At 43.7% G+C, this 20,253-nt stretch overlaps 1 protein-coding gene across 1 annotated transcript in view; it reads left to right on the forward strand.

Moving 5' to 3' along the window:
- Nucleotides 1–20,253, forward strand: part of C3_1H11orf16 (chromosome 3_1 C11orf16 homolog) — a 161,223-nt gene that overhangs the window by 111,832 nt on the left and 29,138 nt on the right. Inside the window, exon 5 of the mRNA XM_078683752.1 lies at nt 5,725–5,918. Coding sequence (XP_078539878.1) covers nt 5,725–5,918 — 194 coding nt within the window. The remainder of the gene's footprint in view (nt 1–5,724; nt 5,919–20,253) is intronic.

The raw sequence follows: 20,253 nt of genomic DNA on the forward strand, positions 1-20,253 counted from the left end.
GTAAGTGGCAAATGAAGGTGTCAGATCAAATAAGGACCAAATGTTGGTGATAAGAAGAGAGACGGCCACACATGTGATAAGAGTATGCCACAAACAAATCCTACTCCTTTTGCTAAGGAAACGTGCTTACATGTTAGGGTTGTGCGAAGTTTCAAAGTATGTTCTCAATAATCTTTCAGTTTCCAAAAAACCATGTTAGGTAAAAACATGCACCAAAGTAAGTTTTGCTGAAAATAACCTCAGCAAAGCACACATGTTCAGTTGAGAAGTTTCTCACAAAATGGTTTGCAGAAAAATTATTTCACAAAAGAACTTAGCAAGGATTTTTGCCGCAACTGATTTGGGTTTACTTATGTGCATGTGTCGAGGTGCTGTATGTCAACTTTGCAAAACTTTATCAGCATTCGTTAAAGTTACAAGTGTTCATTCAATTCACTGCATGAATTGGTGTCAATCCTGGGAACTTTGAAATTAGATTTTTAGGCAGCGGAGCTTGATTTATTTAAGAATGAGCAACACGAACCAAAGGTGCCTTACCCATTTGAGACACAATCTCAGAAAACGGGATGTATTGGTAAGGGGGTGGGGGATGCAACTGTAAGAGTAATAGACGTCATGTTGTACAGCTGTTTTATGCATTTTTACATTAGACGTATGTAGAATTTTAGACAGAGAGAGGAATCAGTTTGCTAAGAACCACACACTTTTTTAGTCATGTGCAGAAGTTTAAAGGGCAGGTCTCATAGGGCCAAGTGCATCAATTTCACTTCGAGGTATATCAGCCCTTAGATCTGGGACAAAAACATTCATCATTTTTTTTAAACATGAGCTAATACTGTGTGAGGTACCTATTTAGGGCAACAGTGATTTGATTGGGAAGCAGTATAAATTGACTACTTCAATAGCATTCAGTGTCACCGTTCTGATTGGTGTAGCTTATTGATCAATTCTGACTGCCCTTTGATGATCTCACTATTTACAAAACTCTTCATAAAGTCCCATGATTTTGAAGAGTCACCAGGCCATCACACATCAGGCATAAATCTTGAAACCCTGAGTAGATGATCCTGTACAGTCAGCCAGAGATAGTAGATGTCCCTTCTTTAATGTGAGCTTTGCTCAGACCACTGAAGCATTTAGCATATGACATGAAGTAAAAAATATAGGTGCATTGGAGGGCATTTACACATGCACAGAAGGTTCAGTTTTTCAGTAATGGGAACATATCCAGCCCAACAGCATATATCAACAAAATAGTAACCCGGCCACTGATTTGTTTAGGTTATATCTTGAGGAAACCATGCGACTAAACGTGAGAACATACATTTGGAAACCTAATTTGTTTTTACTTGAACTGTAGATAACTTCAAATTATTGTAAGTGTGTCTTAAGGGGCAGCATCTTAATTGGATGGTCACATCCCTAACTCTGGCTCCATTTCAAGAATCTGCTATCTGTATTGATGCTACCAAACATCTGCTTTTCAGAGGGATATGAAAAGGGCTTACTTCCACAAGAAAACGAGATATAAGAAAACAAAATATAATATTTCCTAAATGCATCCATTATGCTACTGTAGGTTTTAGAATGGGTGCACTGAACTAAAACAGGGATAGAAAGGATGTAAGCTGTGAATGTTGAACCTCCCTTCTAAATCTGGAATGCAGTGATGGTGAGGATACAGTGGTAAGGAATATATTCACTGTTACTGCTCCTGGAAATAAATTAATGACTAGTCAGCTTGTGGTGTTTTATGGAAAAATATCTCCCAAATATCACAGTACAAAGTGCAGATAGGTTTATGATTAAGATCCTTGTTACACCTTGCAACATTGGTATGGGTTTCCTCTTTATTGTTTTGCCTTTGCCTCCTGTGTTTTTGCTGTGTGTTGGATTTTGTTTTTGGTCTAGATGCTTTGGGCACTTTGCCACTGCCGTTCAGTGCCAAAGTGCAGGTGCTCCTTCTGTAAATAGTTGTCATGGATTAGTGTTTCCATAATTGGCTTATTTGGTTTACTATTAAGCCCCTAGTACAGTCACTGTGTGGGCCCAAGGACTGTAAACCAGATACTGCTAGTGGGCTTGCAGTACTGATTGTGCCACCCACATAAGCAGCCTTTCAAAGGTAACTCAGACCTGCCACTGCAGTGTCTGTGTGCATGCAATCTAGTACTGCCACATCGACTTGGCAAGTGCCTCCACTTGCCAGGCCCTAACCTTCCCTTTTCTTACATGTGAGTCACCCCTAAGGTAGGCCCAAGGTACCTCTGTGGGCAGGGTGCAGTGTATGTGAAAGGTAGGACATGTCCTGATGTGTGTGGCGTGCCCGCTGTAGGTAAGAGCGGTGGGGCCAGGTGAGGGTGAATTTCGAGAGACGACCATGAGGGAAAATTAAATAAATAATTAATTTTCCCTCGTGGTCGTCTCTCGAAATCTACACTCACCTGGCCCCACCGCTCTTCCCTGAAGCGGCGGTGGCTGCCTGACAGAGAAATACAGCCAATATTGTTTTTCACTGTTGAAAGACTATCTGTCCCATAGGATAGAATGGGAGTTTATTTATAACATCTTATAAATATACCTTCCCATTGGGACAAGACAGAAAATGGAGTGTAGTATGCAAGAACTCAGAATTTAAATTACCACTTTTAGAAAGTAGGTTTTTTCTTGCTTAGCCATCCAATGTGCCTCTGCCAGGTTTGTGTATTGACTGTCTGGCTTTGGAGTGATAGGGGCTGGGGATGTGCATTCTGTTCAGACAGCCACTAGGGGAGTTGAGGTGTGTCCTGCCTTTCTAGGGTGAGTCAAGGCTGGGCTGAATAGACCTGGGCTGCATTCAGAGTAGGGGGAGGAGATTTCTTTCACATCTGAGTGGGTCTGGTCAGCCTTGGACAATGGTGTCTCCACCTCTTGCCGAGCAGCTGCACCAGAGAGGACATAATTGGTTTTAGCTGGGCAAAGAGCGTCTGTGCCACCAGAGAACAAAGAAATGTGTGCAATAAAAAGTGGGGCCCAGACTCCTGAACTTTAGATCACCTTTGGACTTCAAGAGGAACTTCTGCCAAGGAAAAGAGCTGGAAGAAACTGGAGGAGGAGTACTGCCCCTTTGCTGTGTGCTGTCTGGGGTTGGTGTGCGGTAGCTGTTTCTCCCAAGGAGAGGATCTGTGTGTGTATCCTGCGTGAGAAAGTATCTCCAATGGCTTGGAAGTGGAGCTTGCCCCCTGTTCAAGAGGTCTCAGGAATAGCAAAGACCTCACCATCCTTCTGGGCACCGTCTCTGGAACCACTGGCTTCAGTCGCTTCTGAAGAAAATGGAAACCAACTCTGTCACCGAGTCCATCGCAGGATTCCGTGTCCTGAAGGCCTTGCAGAAGGCACTGCCACACTTTGCACTGCATCCTTGGTCTCACTACCGCCATCTGGACGATCGTCACTGAGCCACTGCTTGCTCAGCGTCCTGTGGGCACCGCACTGCCTCATCTCACCCTGCCTGGACAGCACCAACACTGTTGCTGCCCTACCCGAACATTGACTGGCTCCGTCGCCTACACCGCAACCTGCCAGCCTTGGTCTCACCGACGCCGTCTGGATGATCGTTACCGAGCCGCTGCCTGCACCGCATCTTGAGTGCACCGCACCCTGCACCGCTTCCATCTTTGCAATGTTACCGCGACGGTTGCCCTTACCGACCTGCATCTATCTGGTGGGGTACAACGAAAAATGTGCTGTTTTATGTTGTATGGCGTAAAATCTGCCGATTCATGCCCTTATATAGATACAATTCACATTGCCCTTGTATAGTATAGAAATCATAACCATATTTTAAATATAGCCCATGCTGTCCAAATACAGGCATAGCTACTTCCACCCATTCCAAAAAGCCACAACGATTTCTTGGTAAAATCGTCTTAAGCAGTCAGGGATATCCCTTGCTTGAATATTGATTTGTCCAAGAACTCATGGAGTTTTCAAAGAACTACCATTCCCTTGGGGTTCTTTGATTACGTTATTATGCCCGGCTCTACGTCAAACTAGACACCTTCAAGGTATAAATATGCCTTCACTTGCTTTGGCAAACACATGGTGGTTCGGAGCAGTTTGACTATCTACTTACCCGACGCAGCTCGCTACAGCAAGTGCAGATGGAAGCCGACCCTCCAGCTGATGCACTGATCGAGGAGCCGTCCATTCTCTCGCCGAGAATCCAGCTCCAGTGTTTCCAAGCTCCCCTCGCGGGGTGTTGGGAAATCGAGTCCCATGACAGAGATACCAGACCTCCTTCATTCTAACACCAAGGTACGGAGTTGATTAGACCCTAAGAGAAATCTTGAATAGATTCTTGGCAAAGAAACTAAACCTATGCTACACCACACTTCCTTCTTCCCGCGTACTAGACTTAGGTTAGGTACATTGGGGTAGGCATATTTTAGAAGCACCAGTTGAGAACTTTTAGCCTTTGTTATTTATGTATGTATTTATCTATGGTTTAGAAACCATACAATGCTTTTACAGTATTATTTTATAATACTCTTCTTGCTGTACACATTATACTTTGCAACCAGTATTACGATTGTAGCAGTTCACTTTACTTGCAAGAGAAGAAAGACTGTTCAATAAATCCTTTTTTTGAAAACGCCCGTCTCTCTATTTTCTCTGCACCTCTGATGAAACGAAGCATGCATGATTGACTGAGTAAAATATCTATCTATTGTTTCCACGACTCTGAAGATACGTTTATGCTTGGGGAAACAAAGTTGTCATGATTATGCGGTTGTCAGAAACTAATCCCTTCTTGTCTATTCGAGAAAGTTTCTAGTGACCTCTGAGCTAGCTGGCACTCACAATTAAGCCTAATATATTCGATAGAGACCTTGTCGACCTCAGTCCTACGTCATATCTATAGGATATGTTATTAAAATGCGCAGAGCCTATTGGGAATACACAGTACTGTTTTCGAGTATGCTGACGCTTTAGCTGACCTGCACCAACGCGGTTGGCTGGAATTGTTAGACTCTGTAGTTTTCAGCATCGCGGTAGCCCTGGACGGACCTACCGCCTCGGTAGAACTGTGTCTTACCGCTATTTTTGCATTTTGAAAGTTATCTTGCAAAGTAACAACTTTTTCAGTATTGTATGTTGGATTTTTGTCATATTTGGTCTTGGTGGTCTAGTTAAAGTTTTGCTTATTGTTCTAAACTGGTGTGATGTCCATTTGTAGTGTTTTCACTGTACTCCTGTGTGCATGCTCAAATGCTTTACACACTGCTCTAAGATAAGCTTGTCTGCTTGTGCCAAGCTACCAAGGTGATGAGCAGGTGTTATTTTGGAAGTGTACCCCCCTTACCCACACTAGGAACAAGGATCCCTACTTGGAGAAAGGTGCAAACAATTGCCAACTAGAGAGCCTCCATTTCTAACAATCCTAATGCATCATTAGCCAACCAACTAGCAACAAAATACGTCAATTTACTTGGTATCCTTAAAGGTTCTTATTTTGCTGTACTGAAGGAAAGGGGTCAAGACTTCCCAAAGCCATTTGAACTACATCCCAAAACAAGTTATACTCTAGTTTTCCGAAAATATTTTTATTAAGGTGAAATATGACTTAATATTTTGCATGAAGATTTGTCCTGATATGCACTTGTGCCTTATATCCACATATAATCAACAGTGTTGGTACTTTAAACTCAGAAATGACTTTAATATATTCATTGAAATTCACAGGAAGCAGTGTGTGCAGCAATCGCTTCTCAGACAGAAGATTTGATCCGGATTCCAAGGTTTTTTCTGGCTCGGACCTTTCTCCTGCTGGACCAACAAACCAGAGTTCCATGTTTGAAACAGTCTTACGTTCTCCAAGCAGGCGGGTCACGATGAAGGATGTCCTGCTTCACAATGATTTTGAGAAGTCTCCTGGGGTACTGCATCTTTGCATAGAGATTATATTGTCACATAACATTACTTTAAGGTGTTTTATTGAACATTGTCATATTTAAGCGAAACCGTTAACACAGATAAGTTCCTTTCAATAGTCTGAGATGCTTTTTTTGGGGGGGGGAATGATCTGTCTATCCTTGATAATTGTATTTAATTTACATTTAAAATGTAGATATCTCACCGTGGGTTAAAGTCAATTTTAAGTCACGCCCCACATTTTATACCAGAACTTCTGCAACATGTGGCAGCACCAGTTACCTTTTGTTTGCAAAAACCTTGTTGGCACTTAAATTTGACTTGAGTGCTGCACCACAATCTCTTTGCACCGAACTCGCCTTAGGATAATTTATGCAAAGCGGGTGGTGTGAAACTACACATCTTGCACAGTTTACACCTGGGTGACTATCCTTATGGTGAAATTTGCACTGCAGGGTTTACCTCGAGTACACAACTCAAACAAGGCACCAGTGGGTAGACTCTTCATCATAGAGCAATACTTATCATCAAAATAAAATAGCTTTTTTAGCATGAGCACAGCTGAAGATATCATTGGCATGTGGCTCGTTAAAATACCACTGCGCAATACTTATTCGTTGGCGCATCACTGCAATTTTCCACACAGTGCTACACTGCTTAACTGACAATAAAACGAGGCCTATGACTGACTCCAGAAATGAAGGGTAAACTTTAGGGAAAACACTACAAAATTATATTCAAATTGCAGTAATGGTAGAGCCATTTAGATCAAGGGGACTTTGAAAGTGATTTTGATCATGGATGACGAATGAACTGATTTAAATTATTAGGCTTTTGAAAGTAATATAATGATTTGGAAGCTCTTTGGGTTGAGATTTTAAAGAAAGTTAGTTTCATGATGGAAATAAGAGGTTTTCAAGAAGAGTAGGTATGTAGGACCTCTGATAAAAAGAGAGGCTTAAATGAAAGGGGCATTGAAAATGAGAGTGACCAATTTCAGAGTAGATGGAAGAGAGTTAAAAAGTTTTAGAGAAAGCAAGAAAAATATCAAAAGGAAAATAATGGTGTGGAGCAAAAAGGGGCAACAATTTCAGACATGAGAACAGACTGTAAAGTGGAAGCAATGTGTTTTGTTGACTTTGAGTCCAGCCACTACCACCCCGCTTAATCTGGTGAACGGGAGAGCAGTGGTGCCAACTACTTCCATTGCAGTAGAAGACACAGAGGGGGGTGAGAGTGCTTGAATTAATTTCATTTTTCTCCATCTTGGATACCCCACCTTCATCTATTTTTTAAATGATATTTCTGCATGGCCAGTCAAGATCACAAGTCACCTCCCATGATTAAAAGTCACAGAAGTATTACTATTTCTTGGTGTCTTCTGTGCTTTATACATGTTATGTACATACAAATGTGAAATATTTAATATTCCTTAGAGTAAGCAGAGGCAGGTGAAGCCAATATGATGTGGAACGTAAACATTCTGTTGAGACGTATGTAGATACATTGAAATTGCTTCAGTAAAATGCATTTAAGTCCATCTCTTCCCCCTGGATTTGGTTATCCCAAGATTAATAAGTGTATAACTTCCTGGTACTTTAGCATCATTGTGTAGTGGTCAGATGGGCATTTGCACACCTGGAGGTGGAGAGCGTGGCATAAGGTAGCCTTCTGATTGGATAAAAATAAAGGAGGATAAGTCAGCACGTACCTAGGCTACTGCAATTTGCCAAAATCCCTACCTCAATGGTTGTAGCTAACTCAGAGCAGAGCCATTAGAGCTATTACTGAACTCTAAGATAGCAACGTGGGCTTCAGATAGAAGAGTTTCTGATTCAAGATTGTTGTCTGAATTTAAGGACTAGGCCACCAGTCTACCAGATTTCTTCCCATTAAATTATGGCTCTACCAATTCGCTATTTATCTATTGAACAACCACATACACCAAGATTAACCCTACTGCCCAAGGTGGCCCTCCCTTCTCAGGCTAGACTAAAGCTCCTTCTCAGCTCAGGCTCTTATCCCCTCTCTGAATATGTTGAAGATACATTTGAAGATCAGTCTTTTTGATTACACAGTTTTTAAGACTAGCACCAAAAGATGCAGCAGAGAAGTGCGTACTGCAATGCTGTAATCGGAGGAAAGCCATGGTTGGAGAGACTTGGTGAGTACATGTTAGAAATGTTCAGAGAGACCCAACTAAGCTCGTATGTCTCCTGTTTCTGCTCATTTCCAGGGTTACTGAGAGAGTGCTGTTCACTGTCTACCACCCTGCTTCCTTGCCCAGGCACCCTGTTGGCACAAACTGCTTGGTGTCTTCTAGGTGATAAACGAATGCTGGTGTCTTGATTAAAATTGCTGTCTGAGCACAAAAATATAACTTCTGATTCAAAGTATGTATAATTTACCCATCCATTATGCAAATGTACTAGAAGGAGGCACAAACGAAAGTTCATACTAGAATATAAAAAAGGCTGAACCTAACCTGTGGCCAGTGTTATGTGATATTCTGAGTGTTCATTTTTATTTCCAGCCTAAAGGTCGGGCTCGGAAAACGTGTTGGTGGTTAAATAGTTCAGTATCCTACTGTCTAATTATGTTACCAGGGTTTTTGAAACCGTGTTTGGGGGGTACTGTTATGCTAATTTCTGCTAATTCAATGTTGGTACTGTGCCTTTCTACTTTATCTGAGGTTCTGCAGTCCTCTCATAGGATCCATACCTGTGCTGCCCCTTCTAATGGGATTCAAGAGTGGCTAACCAACACCGGTTACAGTGGCTAATATAAATTCAGTCCTGCCATGGTTTGTGTCTTCAGGAGCCTCCTATAGCACTCTACCCTGCTCCCATTTTAATTTTCCCACTTCTTTTTCCCATAGAGCAACAATTAAGACAACATGGTCCTGCCTTCTGCAATTTCTGAAGCTGGAAAAACTGGGTTCTCTCAGTAAATAATTCCATAAACTGGGCCCTAGTTACATAGTTCTACAGTTGAAAGATCCACAGTCCATTACACTTTAGCACTTCCAGTCACTGGCATCTGAATTATTTACATGCAATTCATGCGCCTGTAAAAATCCACGTCATACTCTGCCATTCATGTTCCAAAGAGGAAGACAACTGTTGTAGATCATTATCACAAGTATCTTTTATCATACTAACATATCATTTTCATCCGTCAAAACCATGCTACTCTGTGAATGCTTCTAACAGACACTGAACCTTCAAAGAGGCTGCAGCTAGCTCTTATCATAATGTGAGGGTTTGCATTGTTAGTAGCCAGCATGCAACTTAGTTTAAAAGTCATTATAACAGTTTGCACTACAGAACATCAGAATGTCCTGTCCGGCTCTTTCTTTCCACTCTCAGTGAATTTCCAATGTTCTCTATATTTGCCCCTAACCCCCTTTGAGAAGGACGTAACAACATTTTGCAGAGATATTTAGCAATTTATTTTTACAAACCCTCCTGCACTTTTTCCAAATATCCATTTTGTCACTTTGTCTATTGCCTGTAAGTTAAAGGTTCTGACTTTTTAACATTCGTATACACTGATGCCACCTCTGTATTTCACAGGTAAGTACAACAAATCTGACTCAATCATCAAAACCCAATTTGTAATTGTGAGGAAATCCATTTGCCACAGGGGGATCCCTCTTTTTTAATTTTTGGATTTCACTCTCCTGAGATCACATCTATTTGAGGCTTATTGCGCTGCACAAACCAGCTATGAACACTTAATTGACGCATGAAGAAGAGGGAGGCAAAACCTAAAATTTTGAGGTACAACTGATAAATAGGCCACAGTCCCACTTGTGCTAAAAAAGCATACCTTGATTTTCCCAGTAGAGTCCTTTTACAATAGCCTAGCTTGACTTCATATCAGGGCACAATGCTGTCTCCGTGGACTGTCAGTTGCAAAGCACACATCAGTCTACTTAAAGGCAGTAGCGGCTGCCACCAAGGAGCAAGAGTGGGCGGAGGCAGAGGGAGGCAGGCCTCGAAAAATCATAAAAATGTTACTAGATCTGCAGGTCTAGTGACTTAAATATTCTACTTGACCTATTTGTAATCCTCTTGACCCATAAACTGGTTTGCAAAGATAGGAACATGGGCACCTATTTTAATTGATTGAGCCTCCATTTTCTTCATTATCACATATGAGCGCACCTTCAAATGTACGAGTTCAGCATGTCTGCTGTACAAAAAACTATTTTGTGTCTGCTGTACAAAAAACTATTTTGTTTGATTTAATAGACAAAGCTTTTTTTTCTATATATAATACAAATCTAGCCACAGTATACATATGAACCCTGACTTGCCTCTTAGATCATTAACAGCATTGTCTTCAGGGCGGGGGTAGGAATGTTTCTCAAATAATGTTTAAAAACTATCACTTTTAATAAATACATAAAGCATGAAGTGGTAGCACACTGTCATTTGTAATCAGGAGATTTTACATTGAAATGGCCACAACCTTTCCCACTTACATGCGGTTTGAATGAAATGTTAGATATGGAAAATTGTGAGGTGTACGAGACAAGAGTGCCCTTTGTCCCCTTTACTATTTGTATTGGCCCTTGAACCCCTTGCAATATCTCTGCTTCGACAGGCCGACCGTATGGGCATACCGGTACACGGTACTTCTCATCTTATATCTATATACGCAGATGATATATTATTATATTTCAGAGACCTCCCAGCTGCTCATGAACCAATACCAGACGTTTTTGCCATCTTTGAGCAACTTTCGGGCCTGGCGATTAATCCTGTAAAATCGGTTGGCTTTTTCTTCCAAGAGGCACCACATTTCACCCACATACAATTTGGCATCCATCGTATGCCGGTAGCCTCAGACACCTTTAAGTATTTGGGAATACAAGTGTATAGATCACCTGCAGATCAAATTGACGGGAATATTCAAAGGGCAATAACTAGACTTCGAGGCAGCGTGGGATTCTGGACCTCTTTACCCCTGTCAGTAATGGGACGCATTGCCATTACAAAGATGGTTGTGCTGCCGCGTCTACTTTATTACTTTGTAAACATACCTGTGCAGCTTCCTCAATCTCTATTTGCCGTACTAGATACCATTCTGATTACCCTTATCTGGGGGACCGGTCGGCGGAGAATAAGCCTCAAGAAATTACAACTGGGCACGAAGGCAGGTGGCTTGGGGGCGCCGGACTTCCGGGGGTATTATTATGCTAGCCAACTCCAGTGGTTATCATACTGGACGGCAGGTAGAAACCTACACGAGATTGGCTTTACGCCTGGACGTATTAGCCGTGGAGAACTCCACGCCCTACTACTGCCTAAGGCCAAGATCCCCCTGGTTTGTCCGCCTCTGTTAAAATGTGCTTTAACTTGTTGGAGGAAGGCCCTCTCTTATACTTCAACTGCCCCACCCTACGCAGCAAATATTCCATTGCTAGGGATCCCCACACCACAGGGCAGACTCACTCGCCACAGGATCCGAGACTGGACAGATAGCGGGGTGGAAGAGGTGGGTTCCTTTTTTAGAGATGATGTACTTTTAGATCATGACTCATTCGTACAGATCATGGGCGCCCCACCACGTCTATTCCTGTTACACGCCACAGTAGCTCACTACATTCGGACCACCTGGGCGCCACAACGAGCTGCACCCGCGCAACATGAGCTGGTACACTTATTGTATTACATGGGGCCGGGAGGGCACCTGGTCCGTTGGTTGTACACAGGGATTAGGACGCATGCAGCGTTATCGCTCACGACCCTAAGGACATGCTTGGCTCATGATACTGCTACGGACATATCAGATAGGGCGTGGCAGTCGATACTGGAACAACCTAAGAGATTATCACGCAATGTTCGGTTTAAATTCAACGATGGTGCTCCACAGAGCATATCTCACCCCCAGGAGAATCCATCTTATGTTCCCGGACTCCTCTCACCGCTGCCCTCACTGCGGGGAGGACGAAGCTGGCTTCCTACATATGTTATGGTCCTGCCCTCGGTTGCACACATTTTGGAGTGAGGTTTGTTGTACCCTCAACACTTTGACTCAGATACCAGCTCCTATCGAGGTATTATCCTGCTTATTGGGTTTACAACGCCTATCGCGGTCACAAAAAGTTGCCCTCAAAATTATAGATTTGGCGTATGTCTTGGCTAACAGGGCCATTACTATGAAGTGGAAGTCACCTAGATCCTCTACAGTTTTGACGTGGCAGACCGACATGATGTTGTGGGGTGGACCGGAGGTAACGGCCCTCCGAAGGGAGGAAGAAAGAGGGTTACGCAAACATCCTATAGCATTGGAGTGTGAAACTATGTTGATTGCCCTAGAAGCAATGGATTTCTCCCCAACCGTATTGACTAGGTCCCAATAAGATATCCTAGTCCTCTGACACTTTGTGATGTATGGCCCTTTCGTAAGAACACAGTTGAGCTATTTTAGCCTCAACTACCCTGTCAATTCGGCAGTGCTCAAAGACAGCACGGGTAGTCTAGGTTTGGGAGGGACTGACCAGGAATGGGTGGGAGGGTGGGAGTGGGAAGTACAGGTTAAGTTCAGTTTGCTAGGCTTGTTTTATAAATATACGATACACGTTCATGTAATAACACTCGGAGGTTCCATGGCATGATCCTGTACTGTGCGGGTGGGGATGATTGCAACAGGTTATTCCCTTTGACAGTGATTACATGGTGTTATTCATCTATGTAACTACTAACAGGAGGGGGGAGAGAGAGAGTCAGTGGATTCAGTCTCCCGAGTCATATACATAAACAAAGTGGAATCCACTCAGGTGATAGTGATCCCTAAGGTGATGGGGAACACACAGTGTTGTTTAAATGCCCCTCACACACCAACAGGCCCCTTGGTGTCATGCTTCATCATCGGGGCCTTCGCACCCCTCTACGGGATGCGGCGTGCTACGACTCGCGAATACGCAGGAGCACTTGACGTGAACTATGTGTGGGGGTGTGTGTTTTTAACAAGGATGTGAGTGAGGTGAGGTGAAAAAAGTGGGTGGTTAAAAAATACCTGGCACGTGGGAAGAAAAAAACTTTATTAAATCCCCGGCTGGTATTATTAAAATTTAAAGTGCAGGGCGTGGTTATAAAAAGATACGTATTAGGGTATCAAACCACTGTATTAAAAGTCAACATGTTTCGGAGGTCAGAGCCCCCTTCTTCAGGACAAGGGTGTATGCACTTACCCTCCCCTTACTCACATGTAAAATGTAAAAGTGAAAAATAAAATTACCACAATGTGTAATGTTCCTCACAATGTTATATGTAAGTGAGTGTAGTTGCGCCCAGTTGGCGTAAGAACCTGTGGAAACAAAATCATATATAAACAGGCAGTTTATCACAGTTTTAGAGGAGAAGGATAATGCTTCTCTGAAAAAACATCAGGTGAAACCAAAAAATAATTGGAACCTGGAAGAAGAAAGAAAAAAGACACTACACACATATACACACGCATACCAACACAAATTGCTGCTCAGATGGAATATGAGCAGAACAAAGAGAACAAAAGATCTTACTTAAAGTTCACAACTAGAGGACTTCATGAGCCTTTAACGTATATTGGGGAATCCTTTCCTAATCAGAAACCTAGGAAATCAAAGGTTCAGCAAATCAGTGGAAGAACTCAAGCATCTAAGCGCCACAAGAACAATGTACAACTGCTTGTCAAGATGGTCTCATAACTCACGGTTACAGCAACAACAAATCGCCTGCCATCCCTCAACGCGGCTCCGATGAAGTGAGCAGCAGAGGGATTCGGGCCTTTAAATACGCTTGTCTGGGGGTAATTAGTGAGGGTTAATTGATTCATGCAAAACGGTACAAGCCCAAATACGGAGAGATATCACCAAATACCCGGTAATGCGCTAACGTCCTACACTGATCCTTCGTGCATGCGCACAACAGAGTACAGCCGGCGCATGCGCGATAGACTGATCTAATGCGCATGCGCACATGCAAACGCTTTGTACAAGACGCGAAGCTAGCGGTATCATATTGAAATGCTTGGAAGTGGATGGCAAGATCTAATGCGCATGCGCACCTGCAAATGCTTCGTGAAGGACGCGAGGCTAGCGGTATATATTGGAATGCTTGGAAATGAATGGAAAATGGCCTGTTTAAACCCAAAAAAACAAAAATAAGGCAGGGATAAGGTGTTATGGCCAGTAGACAAAAAGACGATTACCCTATTTCAGGGGTGTGCCTACCATTTCCGTAGTTGCTCTCACGGGTGTATTTCACATATAATAATTCTTAAGAGGAAATTTTTAAGAAAGACTGTGGTGAGAGAGGTCAGCTCCAGAAAGGGTTCAACATCCATCAAAAATCGATGGTACCGCGTTGAGCTGATGTGTATAACCCTATTGGTCCACAAACAATTATTAAGTAACCATATGAGTATATTGACCAAAGCTCATTGTAAAGGGTGGGCAGATCGAGTGTTTATCTAAGAAGGTTCCATGGAATGGAATCATTCAGTCCAGTGGTGTCGGTCCCCAACCGAAACACCCACCGTTGTTCTTTTTCCAGCAGACCTGTCTCTGAGGGCAATTGTTCAATAACTGTCCACTGCAGCTCATTCACACAGTGTTGATTTTCAATATAATGGGTTGACATTTTGGTAGTTTGTTTCTTGCACCTGATGTTGCTCTTGTGTTCATTTAACCTGACCCTAACAGGTCTGGTGGTCATGCCCACATATTCCTTTCCACATGGGCAGGTAATTAAGTAAACTACATTTTTGCTGTTACAGTTAGTAAATGCCCGCTGTTCCCATGTGGTGCCATTGGAAAAGATTAGGTTCTGCGTCTTTTTTGTGAGGTGGCAGTTATTACAGTTTCCACATGGGTAGTGCCCATGTATGCCTTGCAACCTCGTCTGATCCTTGACCGGGGGGGGCGGTCGAGTGTGGACAAGTATGTCCCTCAAGTTCCTACCTCTTCTGTGTGCAAAGAGGGGTTTCTCCAAAGACAAGCCACCACTCGTTAAAGTGCGCCAATGTTTGTGGACCAATTTAGTCACTTGGTTGCTGACCGGGCTGTACGTGGTAACACAAACCGTCCTATTGGCGGCTTCCTCCCTTGGTGGATTGTCCTCCAAAAGGGCATCCCGGTTGTTGTTACGTGCTCTGGTACAGGCTTTTTGGATCACCCTTTCCGGATATTTTCTCTGTCTTAACTTTGCACTCAGATCTTTGGCTTGAGTTTTGTATCTGGCTACATCGGTACAGTTCCGCCGTAGGCGGAGGAACTGCCCATAAGGGAGGTTCTCTCTCAGATGACGAGGGTGAAAACTGTCAAATCTGAGGAGACAGTTCTTAGCCGTTGGTTTAAAATGTGTTTCAGTTTTTAACATGCCTGCTTCGTGGTAGATATTCAAATCTAAGAAAACCATGTTGGTATTGGATGCCTGGTAAGTGAATTTCAAAAAGGCATTCTGATTGTTGAGCCAGTCGATGAAATCCGTTATCATGGTTGCATCCCCATCCCAGATAACCAGGACATCATCTATATACCTTCGCCAGGAACGAATCCTCGCCCTGTGTGGATTGTCTTGGTGCAGGATTTTGGTCGATTCCAAATGGTGGACATAAAGTCCAGCTAGGCTCGGGGCAAAAGTGCTGCCCATACTGGTCCCATGCTTCTGCCAGAAAAGAGTGCCCTCATATTCGAAAAATTTTTTTGTAAGTGCCAGGGAAATGCACTCCATCACTACATTCCGTGGGGTGTGATATTCCCAAACTGTAGAATGAAGTACCTCCTCAATGATTTGAATGGTCTCATCGTGGGGGAGACTCGTATAGAGGCTCTCCACATCCAGGCTTAGCAACATTTGCGAGGTTGGGTCAAATGGCTGATTGTTCAGCAGTTGTAATACTGCTTTCGTGTCACGTAAATAGGTGTCAGTGGCCTGTACCAGAGGTCTCAAGAAGGCATCAGCAAACTTGGATAAAGGTTCCAGGATAGATGAAATTCCCGAAACAATGGGGCGACCAGGTGGGTTCGCCAGGTCTTTATGCACCTTCGGGATGGTGTAAAAGTAAGGAATACGAGGGTTCTTCTGGGTCAGAAATTCTGACTCCTTTTTCGTAATCCAGTCATGTGTGAGTGCCTCTTCCACCATACCACCAATCTGAACTCTTAGAGATTCTGTCGGATCCTCAGTAAGGATCTGGTAGTTCCTGTTGTCGGAAAGAAGCCGTCTGCATTCTTTATCATAGGCTATGGTCGTTTGAATGACCACTGCACCCCCCTTGTCTGCTGGTTTTATAATAAGCTTTTTGTTCATCGCCAGTTCTTTTATGGCCTCATTTTCTGTTCTACTCATATTCTGAAAGACCTTCTGTCTGGTTTCTAGGCCCTTCAATTCCTGCATCATGGCCTTTTCAAAGGCCAGGACTTCCACAGGAAGCTGGTTATCAAGTGGAGTGAATGTTGACTTGGGTCTCAGACCAGTGTCAGAAGACTCCGTTGGTAGGTCCTTATCTTTGAAGAATGCTCGCAACTTTATAGTTCTTATAAACTCCTGCATTTCCTTATGTAGTTGGAAAATGTCTGGTCTGTTGGTAGGGACGTAACCCAGGCCTCTATTCAGTACCTCCTTTTGCAGGTCTGTCAGGGGCCATGGGGTTATATTGATGACTAAGTCCCCCTGTGGCTTGTCGACGCCTGATTGGCTGCCATGCTCCTGGTTACGACACGCGGGTCTGACTCCTCTGTGGGCTGCCAATTCACATTGTTGCCCTTCTTGTTCCGCCCTCTGCGGGATCCCTGGCCCCAAGATAAAAAAGGTTGTTGATTCTGGGGTGCATTGGTTTGGTCTGGGACCCACTGCTCACTTCATCGGAGCCGCGTTGAGGGATGGCAGGCGATTTGTTGTTGCTGTAACCGTGAGTTATGAGACCATCTTGACAAGCAGTTGTACATTGTTCTTGTGGCGCTTAGATGCTTGAGTTCTTCCACTGATTTGCTGAACCTTTGATTTCCTAGGTTTCTGATTAGGAAAGGATTCCCCAATATACGTTAAAGGCTCATGAAGTCCTCTAGTTGTGAACTTTAAGTAAGATCTTTTGTTCTCTTTGTTCTGCTCATATTCCATCTGAGCAGCAATTTGTGTTGGTATGCGTGTGTATATGTGTGTAGTGTCTTTTTTCTTTCTTCTTCCAGGTTCCAATTATTTTTTGGTTTCACCTGATGTTTTTTCAGAGAAGCATTATCCTTCTCCTCTAAAACTGTGATAAACTGCCTGTTTATATATGATTTTGTTTCCACAGGTTCTTACGCCAACTGGGCGCAACTACACTCACTTACATATAACATTGTGAGGAACATTACACATTGTGGTAATTTTATTTTTCACTTTTACATTTTACATGTGAGTAAGGGGAGGGTAAGTGCATACACCCTTGTCCTGAAGAAGGGGGCTCTGACCTCCGAAACATGTTGACTTTTAATACAGTGGTTTGATACCCTAATACGTATCTTTTTATAACCACGCCCTGCACTTTAAATTTTAATAATACCAGCCGGGGATTTAATAAAGTTTTTTTCTTCCCACGTGCCAGGTATTTTTTAACCACCCACTTTTTTCACCTCACCTCACTCACATCCTTGTTAAAAACACACACCCCCACACATAGTTCACGTCAAGTGCTCCTGCGTATTCGCGAGTCGTAGCACGCCGCATCCCGTAGAGGGGTGCGAAGGCCCCGATGATGAAGCATGACACCAAGGGGCCTGTTGGTGTGTGAGGGGCATTTAAACAACACTGTGTGTTCCCCATCACCTTAGGGATCACTATCACCTGAGTGGATTCCACTTTGTTTATGTATATGACTCGGGAGACTGAATCCACTGACTCTCTCTCTCCCCCCTCCTGTTAGTAGTTATTTGTAGACAGCGTACAGCTGTGGGAGTCCCCTTCTCTCTTTCCCTTCGGACCTACACGCATAGTTTTTCCACACGCAACCACTCCACATTTTCAAAGTAGCTTCCTGTCGTCCTCATCTGTCAACATGGAGGATGAACATGGATTGACTTTTACTGAGGATGATATCGACCGCATTCTAGCAGACGATGAACCTTTTGAAGGCCTCAGCAATAGCGACCCGGGGCCTGCAGTAGCTGATTGGGATGAACTGATGAACACCCGCAAGGTTCAAATCAGGACAGCCCTTCACGGCTTATTGATGAGGGAGTACCTGAGGAACAAGATGGCCCCGCAGGGTTTATTGGTCAAAACTGAACCGTTTATTTTCCAGGATGACCTTGTTTTTAAAAAGGCATGGTCACTTATCTCTTGGCACTGCACTAGGGATTGGCTAGTGCTTATAGTCCAAACTGCAGCCAGGAAGTCAGTTGAGCTGAAAGTAGAGATCCAAAGACTTGAAGTACAGCTTAAGGCCTTTATCTCACCAGCGGATCTCAAAAAGGGCCTAGAGGAACTGAACCAACAGATGAAAGAATTTGAGGCGGGCTTAAAACAAAGCAAATTTAACAAACTGAAAAAAGATAAAGACCGCTTTACCCCTGAAAAAGCCTACCCGTATACCCGTGCAGATTATGTCATGAAGAATAATATGAGCGACACAGACAGTGTCAACTCAGATGGCAGTAACTCTAGTACCAAATCGGGGGGTTTCCAACAAAGAAAGCAAAGGGGCGGATTTCGTCAACAAAGAGCCCAATTCCCACGGCAAAGAGGTTGGCGTGGTTTCCAAGGTCCTCAGTTTAATCCTTATCAACCTCCTTTTCAATTCCCGCAGTATCAGTTTGTCCCACCCCAAATGGGACAAATGTACCCCCAGTGGGTCCCAGACCAAACCAATGCACCCCAGAATCAACAACCTTTTTTATCTTGGGGCCAGGGATCCCGCAGAGGGCGGAACAAGAAGGGCAACAATGTGAATTGGCAGCCCACAGAGGAGTCAGACCCGCGTGTCGTAACCAGGAGCATGGCAGCCAATCAGGCGTCGACAAGCCACAGGGGGACTTAGTCATCAATATAACCCCATGGCCCCTGACAGACCTGCAAAAGGAGGTACTGAATAGAGGCCTGGGTTACGTCCCTACCAACAGACCAGACATTTTCCAACTACATAAGGAAATGCAGGAGTTTATAAGAACTATAAAGTTGCGAGCATTCTTCAAAGATAAGGACCTACCAACGGAGTCTTCTGACACTGGTCTGAGGCCCAAGTCAACATTCACTCCACTTGATAACCAGCTTCCTGTGGAAGTCCTGGCCTTTGAAAAGGCCATGATGCAGGAATTGAAGGGCCTAGAAACCAGACAGAAGGTCTTTCAGAATATGAGTAGAACAGAAAATGAGGCCATAAAAGAACTGGCGATGAACAAAAAGCTTATTATAAAACCAGCAGACAAGGGGGGTGCAGTGGTCATTCAAACGACCATAGCCTATGATAAAGAATGCAGACGGCTTCTTTCCGACAACAGGAACTACCAGATCCTTACTGAGGATCCGACAGAATCTCTAAGAGTTCAGATTGGTGGTATGGTGGAAGAGGCACTCACACATGACTGGATTACGAAAAAGGAGTCAGAATTTCTGACCCAGAAGAACCCTCGTATTCCTTACTTTTACACCATCCCGAAGGTGCATAAAGACCTGGCGAACCCACCTGGTCGCCCCATTGTTTCGGGAATTTCATCTATCCTGGAACCTTTATCCAAGTTTGCTGATGCCTTCTTGAGACCTCTGGTACAGGCCACTGACACCTATTTACGTGACACGAAAGCAGTATTACAACTGCTGAACAATCAGCCATTTGACCCAACCTCGCAAATGTTGCTAAGCCTGGATGTGGAGAGCCTCTATACGAGTCTCCCCCACGATGAGACCATTCAAATCATTGAGGAGGTACTTCATTCTACAGTTTGGGAATATCACACCCCACGGAATGTAGTGATGGAGTGCATTTCCCTGGCACTTACAAAAATTTTTTTCGAATATGAGGGCACTCTTTTCTGGCAGAAGCATGGGACCAGTATGGGCAGCACTTTTGCCCCGAGCCTAGCTGGACTTTATGTCCACCATTTGGAATCGACCAAAATCCTGCACCAAGACAATCCACACAGGGCGAGGATTCGTTCCTGGCGAAGGTATATAGATGATGTCCTGGTTATCTGGGATGGGGATGCAACCATGATAACGGATTTCATCGACTGGCTCAACAATCAGAATGCCTTTTTGAAATTCACTTACCAGGCATCCAATACCAACATGGTTTTCTTAGATTTGAATATCTACCACGAAGCAGGCATGTTAAAAACTGAAACACATTTTAAACCAACGGCTAAGAACT

The sequence above is a fragment of the Lissotriton helveticus genome, chromosome 3_1 (genome assembly GCF_964261635.1).
Source record: "Lissotriton helveticus chromosome 3_1, aLisHel1.1, whole genome shotgun sequence".
Lineage (NCBI taxonomy): Eukaryota > Metazoa > Chordata > Amphibia > Caudata > Salamandridae > Lissotriton > Lissotriton helveticus.